The sequence below is a fragment of the Pyrus communis genome, chromosome 9 (assembly GCF_963583255.1).
Source record: "Pyrus communis chromosome 9, drPyrComm1.1, whole genome shotgun sequence".
Lineage (NCBI taxonomy): Eukaryota > Viridiplantae > Streptophyta > Magnoliopsida > Rosales > Rosaceae > Pyrus > Pyrus communis.
The window spans coordinates 27,046,908-27,055,363 of record NC_084811.1 but is presented as its reverse complement, the minus strand read 5'-3'; the positions used below and the strand labels follow the sequence as shown (position 1 = coordinate 27,055,363).

Here is an 8,456-nt window from a genome sequence, read left to right as displayed (position 1 = left end):
TGTTAATCTCTTGGAAACTGACTCAAAAACGTAAAAACGCAATATAAAACACTAAATTAGACTCAAAGAATGTAAAACTAAACTTTAAAACTCTAAAACAAACCAAAAACTCAAAATGCTTTTAAAAACACAAACTAAAATGATTTCTAACTAAATTGACATTAAAGTAAAGGGGGATTTAAGTTTATACGAAATTAAATTAAATGAACAAATTAAAACAGAATGTAAATATGAAATTGATGAAATGGAATGAATGGATGATAGAATAGCTAAGGGGGTCATCTCCACATATGTTACACTTGCATAATAAAAAGATTTCCAATTGCATTTCAATAAATTATGAAACTCATCACCCCGGGTTAATTAGGTCCGCTTAAATTAACCGTCAAGTTTTCCTTAAGTTAATGAATTGGATGGGTTAGCGCAACGCAATTCACGACATTCTCCAAAAGTCCTTTACGTGAACAACACAATAAAGATACAATCAAAGATCATTAAGCATTATGAAAACTATAAGTGTTGACGAGGCATTCGTTACTATGATGAGCATGAAACTCGTGCCAAGAATTCATTTAACGCGATTGTTTATAAGCAACCTCCACTACTTGTGAATATAAGTTCATAACGATTAGGTGAAACTCACTTATATTCTAGCGTCATATTCATGCATGAAAATTAAGCGTGCACTCTCAATAAACATACATAAATAAGTTATCAATCAAACGGTTAAACAAATTGAATCCACAACTTATGAAACGTAATTAGAAGTAATCAAATCAAAATGCAAGCATAAACATTTATTTCGAATCCCCCCCTAGCCAAGGGGGGTTTAGTTCCTCATGGTACAAAACAAAGAGAATCAAAGAAACACCTAAACATTCCAACAACTCAAACTTGAATTGTATGAACGTTTAGGCCCTCTTCTCTTCCATGCCTCATTCGTACAAAACAAAAAGTATTGAAATTAAACATAGAAATCAAAGAAGCACCTAAACATTCTAACAACTCAAACTTGAATTGTATGAACGTTTAGGCATTCTTCTCTTCCTCTTCGTTGCAGCACAAGGTCTAGGGATAGTTTGATGGTGTGAATGGTTTGGGGAGTGGTGGAGGAATGGAAGAGGAGTTGTGGAGATGAAAGGATGGTGTTTGGATTTGTAGGGGAAGGGGGACTCACGGCAATGAGGGAATGGAAGTGTTTGTGGTGTGTTGTGTATGAAAATGAGATGTCCATGAATGAATGAATGCAAGGGTATTTATAGGAGTAGTGGAGGGAACATATGGCTATGTCATTTGTAGGTGAAGTAGGTGGATGTTGTAGGTGAAGTAGGTGGATGTTGTAGGTGAAGTAGGTGGATGTTGTAGGTGAAGTGGGTGGATGTTGTAGGTGAAGTAGGTGGATGTTGTAGGTGAAGTGGATGTTGTAGGTGAAGTAGGTGGATGTTATGTTAAGTGATAAGTGATAAGTGATATGATATGTGGTTATGATATGATAAGTGGTTAAGTGGTGATGATAAGTGATAAGTGATTAAGTGATATGATATGTGGTGATGATAAGTGATAAGTGCATGTGGGTTAACTAATGAAGGAAATGCATGTGCAATGACAATGTGTTAGAATGGATGTGTGTTATGCATGGCATGATTGGGATTAGGAAAGGTTTAAATGTCCTAAAACTAAAGAGAACAAGGTTCCAACACTTTGGCTCCAATTAGGTCTTCAATTTCGTCCAACACTTTGGCTTCAAGCATAAGCTATCCGTCCTTAGCCCAAAAGTGCTCCAAAAGTCTCCAAAATGCATCTTTTTGCTCCTTTAGCCCTTTGGACCTACCAACACACGAAAATAGCTTAAAGTACTAAAATAACTAAAGAAACATAACGTAAATGTACGAGAACAAGCCATTTAAGTCGCATAAATATGCTCCTATCATCTAGTGATGCAAAGAATGACGAGGTCTGCCTTGAAATAATAAGGTTATAATTGAGGTGCATCCATTATTGGTTGAAAACTATTTCCACACTCCTTCTTAGGCCTTAGTTAAGCCTTGTGCCTTTGAGGCCCTGCTATTAGAAAAACAAAATTTCATTGTGCATAAAGGTATTGATGAGTCAATTTCATATTATATATTTTACCCTATTCTTAGTATGTTTTGGTAATTATTTTGGTAGAATTTTGATACTTTGATTTATATTTTCAATATAGGACATTCGACTTCCTCTGGAGCAAAACATGGCCAAATGGATGTTGGAGGACGTTCGTGAGTTAGTTAGCTTGATCGTATCAAAATATCATATTTTTCTACCAAGCGATGATTTTCTGGCAATAAAATAAAGGAGCAATGCGCGGTGCTAGAATAATGACGTTTTGGGCTTGAATTGCATTTTTGGAGCCCAAGATGACCTCAGATGGGTTCGTGTCCTTCTGGAGATGTGTTACGAACGTCCTGATCTTCAAAACAAGCTATTATGGGCCGGATTTGGATGATATCTGAGGCTAAAACGTGGCTGGACAAGTACTTGGCAGATTCTCCTACTTTATTTTCTAAGATATTTTATTTATTATTTGGTTTCCTAGTTGGAACAAAAGACTACATTTTAGGGTTTGTGCAATGGCATAGCAACATATATTCCTTTGCCGTCCACAATTTTTCTCTACGCTTTCTTTTATGCAACTTTGGAGACAGAGAGTAATTGCTAGGGTTCTTGGAGAATTTCTACTTTAAGGTGTTTTCATTCCTTTTATTCTTAATAATATTTGCTTCGATTTATTTAATAATCTCTGTGGAGAACGACCTTTCGAGAACCGTTTATACTACAATATCCTTGTCATTCTTGCAAGTAATATAGGAGTTTTTAACCCATTTGCATTTGTGGTAAAATCCCTATCAAGTATTTAGACAGCTTTTTTAATTAATTATTAAACTCATATCAGCACATAACAAAATTTTTTTACAGAATTGTGGCGGAAGGATCGTATTGATTTGCGACACCTATTTTCAAGGACTACATTAATTGATTTTCAATTTCAGAAACCATATTGATGGTGTGGTTCAATTTTAAGGATCATCTTAATGGTGTGGGTCAATTTTAGGGACCATTTATGATAAAAACTCGTAAATCTTGTGGGGCCCATTTATGTGCCACATCAGCACTTACCAGAATTTTTAACAGAATTGTGACGGAATGACCACATGGATTTGCAACACTTATTTTCAGGGACTACATTGATTGATTTATTATTTCAGAGATCATCTCGATAGTGAGGGTCAATTTCAGGGATCATTTGTGATAAAAACCCAATTTTTTAATATTTTTTAGATCCTTCAAAATCTCAATGCCCAAAGATGCTTTAGGCCACCTAATTTATGTTGTTCACGTGTTTGCTTACAAATCCGCCACATTAATAGGTTATGTGAAAATGCGAAGGTCAAAGTCTCACGTAGGTAATGGACTAAACCTTGCAATGGTTTAGAATGAGTTGAACTACTCCTCATATTTTCATTGAGTTTTATAAAGAAACATTAACTTTTTTTAATAGAATTAGAGCGTAGGTTAGCTAGCTACCACTTGTGTTCTTCACATTTTTTATTTAGAAATTTATCAAACGTGAAGAGATGTGTGCGAATGTGAAAAGGCAGTCTCTCATTGGTGATGTACAACACCTTACAAAAGAGATTTAAACGACTGTTTTTCAGTGTTTGAAACTTCTAAGAATATTTGATTTGATAAATTAAGTTCCATAAGCTACCCTTTCTTTTCTTGCCGAAAGAAAAAATAAAAGGTTAATCTTAATTTACTTTCCTGAATTTTCTTGGTTTTCATACATCAATTTTCTTTCGTCCCAGTTTTTTGCGAGTTTTCCAGTTTTTTCGCGGACCAGTCACCTTTCAGAATATTTTTCGGCCATCTCTGGCAACCATTAGGCTTCCAAATGGTATAATCTTGTTCTACACTTTCCTATCTTCATTTTGATATATTATAGGTCGAATTTGGTTAAGAAACGATTGAGTTACGAAGCTTCGAAAATTGTTCAAATTTCCGGCCAAGAGCTCTGGGACACTTAACGGAGTTTTTAACAGAATGACCAAAATAATGGATGGTGGACAATCTTAGGGACCATTTCTATTAATTTTCAATCTTAAAGACTAAAATAATGTGTTATGCAAATTTCAGATATCATTTTGACTAAAAAACCAATAATTAATAGCTAAAGTTTTCTTATTAAGCAAGCCACAACCTTTTTAATTCATAAGGAAAAAAGAGCTCCACTCTTTCCTTTCCTCTACCCCTAGACCTCCCTAAGGCTAGATTAGTATTGTTGTGCTTTAAAAAAAAATTATTTCTGATGTGTTGTGAGAATAAGCTCATTTTTGTTGCTTCACGTTTTTAGTTTTTTTATCCAAAATTATAAAAATAAGCTGCTTTTAAGTATTTATCAAATACTTTTTTTAACTTAGCTTTTTTTTATATTCATTTTTTATAAAAAGACCTTAGTACCAAAATAGTACTAATTCTAATTGGCTAACCCCACCGCAATGGTGTCATGGGCCATGGCTCTCGCTCTCAGCCCCAACTCCACCTGCCTTGCCTCCGATTCCGTTGACCACTCCATCAAGCTGTACATGTTTCTGGGTCAATATCTTCCTCCCATTTCTCGCGATTTTGGTTTTTGGGGTTTTTAGAAAGTTCAATTTGTTTGAGTTTGTGTTTGAAATTAATATCAATAAGCAAAAATTAGATCCCTAATTCGATTGCAGCAACCGATCCATGGTTTGAGCCAGAATCCGACTCACTCCGAAATCGGAGATCTTGACCTAGTTCCTCGCGTTGATCAGAAGATTCGAGCGTTTGACATCGCATTGGACGATCTTCCGGCGGTGGAGCCGCCATGGAGGTAGGCGAGGCCGCTGAGAATGGCCCATGGGCAAAAGAGAGAACATGCGATGGTGGAGAAATTGGGGGAGAAAATAATTTTTTTATTTATTTAAAATTTTTAATATTTACGTGAGCCAAATTGACACATTTTGTCTAGTTATTATCTATACGGGTATCACATAAGTTTTGACGGAAAGTTTATGAAAGGTTCCAAAATTATGTACCAGATTGGGGCAAAAAAATTTAATGCATGAAATGTTGAAAATTAATATACTTTAAAATAGTAATCTGAAATTAACAAGTTTTGATGGAAAATTTATGAAAGGTTTCAAAATTCTTGTTTGGCAAGTGAAGCCACCATCGTCAGCTTCCCCTCGGCAGCAAAAGTAACAAGTTCTGCCATCTTTCCTTACAAGCTGTTGAACGTAAAGAACACAGTGAATAATCTCAGTTCTGTGGCGGTTCAGGATCCTTTTCTAATCTAAGGATGAGAATCTTCATGACCAAGGGATGTGGACTATTGGATAAAAATCTAACGGTTATAATTATTATAACTTTAAAGTGATCCCATATTTGTAGCCGTTGGATTTTCATCCAACGGCTCACATCCTTTGGTCATGAAGATCTCATCCTTAGATTAGAAGAGGATCCTGGTCCGTTCTGCGGCTGCCGGCACGTGGGTTGTCAGCACAAGAGGTAGAGGAGCTGTCGGCTGAGCTGACGTCAGGAGGAGTGGCGCAGGCGCGGCTCAGAGGCGCCGAGCTGAGAGAGCTGGGGCGCTGTTCTGAGGCGCTGGGCTCTGGCCATGTCAGGAAATGGACCAGCGGAAGAGGAGGAAGCGGGAACTGACATGGACCGCGCTGGCGCAGTGGGCTGGCAAGAGGATGGCCCAGGCAGCAAGAGTTGATCTTAATGAAGCTTAATGATAATGATATTGTTGACTCGCCACTGCTGAAAATCTCAAAGCATATCATAAGGACAGAAGTCCGCAACAAAAAATACCGACAGAAAAAATCAGAGCATTGAGCAATGGAATTCCCAAATCAAAGAAACCACCATCACCGTCTTCATGATCAGAGGGACGATGAAGAAAGACAGAGTTACCCGCCACCGGGAACTACGCTGTCTCCCTTTGATCAACCGCCACCTCCTCCAAGGCCTTACCACTATGGAGAGGATCAACCTCCACCCCCTCCAAGACCTTACTACTATGGAGAGGATCAACCTCCACCTCCTCCAAGACCTTACAACTATGGAGAGGATCAACATCCACGACCACCACCTTCCTGCTACAGAGAAGATCAACCACCACCAAATTCATACCACCAAGCAGATAGACCACCACCTATCCGTGTGAGCCATGTGTCCCACTCTTCCCATGGTTATGCACCTCCAAGTCCACCTTCCCAATCCCAAGGGTTTCTCCACCACCAACCACCAGCGCCACCAGTACAGAATTACGACTACCCATCGTCACAAGCTACTCCAAGCCCACGGCCTGTTACCGTGCACCATGTTGCTCATCAAGTTCACCATGAATCCCCTGCTCCTCATTTTGGAACTGAAACCCATCACACCTTTCACTTGCCCTCTTCCTCTCCCCACAACTCTTACCTCTCTAACAAGCCCACTTTCAGAATCTTCTCAAAGGCCGACCCCAATTTATCTCTCACCATCAGAGAGGGCAAGGTCATTCTTGCCCGATACCAACCAACCGATGACTTCCAGGTCACTAGTCTCTCTTTCTCCTCCCCTCCATTTGATTTATTATTTCTCCTTGTGTGTGAATGTGATTGGATTTGCTAATTTCTGGATTGGATTGATTGCAGCGGTGGTATAAAGACGAGAAGTACAGCACACAAGTGAAGGACGAAGAGCGCTTCCCTTCCTTTGCTCTCATCAACAAAGCCACTGGCCACGCCCTCAAGCATTCCATCGGAGCCACTCAGCCTGTATGACTCTTGTTTCCAAAACTCTATAATTTGTTGAATGTTGTTGAAACTTGTCAAGCTTCGCCTTTTTTTTATGGTTCCATGTATTTTGTTTGCCATTGCTAGTAGTAATTTTGAAGGTCCAGCGGTTGTTTAATATGTCACCATGAATACCCCACTTGGACACTGTGTGGAGGGAAATCTTCAGAATTTCAAAGCCTTTCTCTTTTAAGTTTTTGTTTTTCCTGCCCAACATTTTTGTCTTTAATTGGTGTTTGCCTTGCTATGTGTTTTAGACTTGTAAAAGTACCAATTTCTATGAAAAAAAAGAAATTTATAAGTGGAAGAAAAAGTTTCATCACAGTGCCCCCAGTCTTGTGCACATGCAAATTATATTTCTTGGATTCTAAAATTTTCATTGCTTGGTGTGGAGCCTAGAGATGCTATGAATTTTAAACTATCAATACTAAGTCTGTCTTGTTTCATGTTGCAGGTGCAGCTGAGACCTTATAATCCAGATGTTCTTGATGAGTCTATGCTGTGGACCGAGAGTGCAGACTTAGGTGACGGTTTCAGAACTGTTAGGATGGTTAATAACATTCACCTTAATTTGGATGCTTTTCATGGTGACAAGAAATCTGGGGGTGTTCATGATGGCACTACCATAGTCCTGTGGAATAAAAATAAAGGTGATAACCAGAGATGGAAGATTGTACCTCACTGTAAGTTTTCTACATATAACTCGTAAAACCAAGAAATTTCCTTGCAATTTTTTCATTATGCTTACTTCCACCTTTGGATTTCTTAACAGTTTTCCCAAGTATTGTTATCTCTCATTAAGTCATAAGATTCCTAGTAACTAATTTCATTCCCTTTTAATGATGCTAAATGCAGGATCCTTTTGCAGTAATGCTGCCATGAGTTATTACAGCATCGCGTGCTTAAAAAGGTATTAAGTTTGGAAGACTCCTCCTAGTTCTCATGGTGAGGGATTTGAGTTTGATGTTTATGATGTGTGAAACTATTGATGTATGATTAAGCGTCAACTACTACAACTGTGGCTCATACGTATAATGTGTTAGCAAAAACAAAGAGTTGATTATGTATTATAATCTATCAAAATAATTATCCACTGTTTTTGAACAACTTGTTGCAATGCCTAAATTTTTTCGCTGTCATTATTACTTGTTGGTTTACTTAGGATGCTTTTAGTTACACCTCAAGGTACCAATCATAAAGGCATAGGTTGATGTAGCGTGTAAAAGATAAGTATTGAACTCTTGAGGTGCGATTGCACTTGATTATGGATCACACTATAACAAATGTTCCTTAGGCCCGTCCAAGTGCATGTGCTTGGGTTGCCTAAATCTCTCCTAAACCAATGGTTCCCAAGGTTCGGTTGAACCACCACAACCAAGGTCTTGTGACTGAAAGAGTTTCCGAGGAACTCATGCAGACAGATCATTGAAATTTTCAGAAAATGGGTAGTGAAGATACGGGACTCGAGATGTTATTGAAATTTGATGCTTACCCATTTAGGTTAGTAAATTTTTATGTTTATGGTTTTAGACTCTGTAAGGTATGAGAAGTTCTGGTGTTGAATCAAGAAAGATGATCTTACAATTGCTGAGTGTCGGGCCTGTCTTTTCT

The 8,456-nt window shown here is 38.1% G+C and overlaps 1 protein-coding gene across 1 annotated transcript; it reads left to right on the top strand.

Annotated features, from left to right (window-relative positions):
• The first annotated feature begins 5,612 nt into the window (after positions 1-5,612).
• On the top strand, positions 5,613-7,987 carry LOC137745820 (ricin B-like lectin EULS3). Its single transcript, XM_068485833.1, has 4 exons — positions 5,613-6,603; positions 6,705-6,827; positions 7,300-7,528; positions 7,701-7,987. Coding segments are annotated over exons 1-4 (1,053 nt in total). The 5' UTR covers positions 5,613-5,904; the 3' UTR covers positions 7,703-7,987.
• The last annotated feature ends 469 nt before the right edge of the window (positions 7,988-8,456 follow it).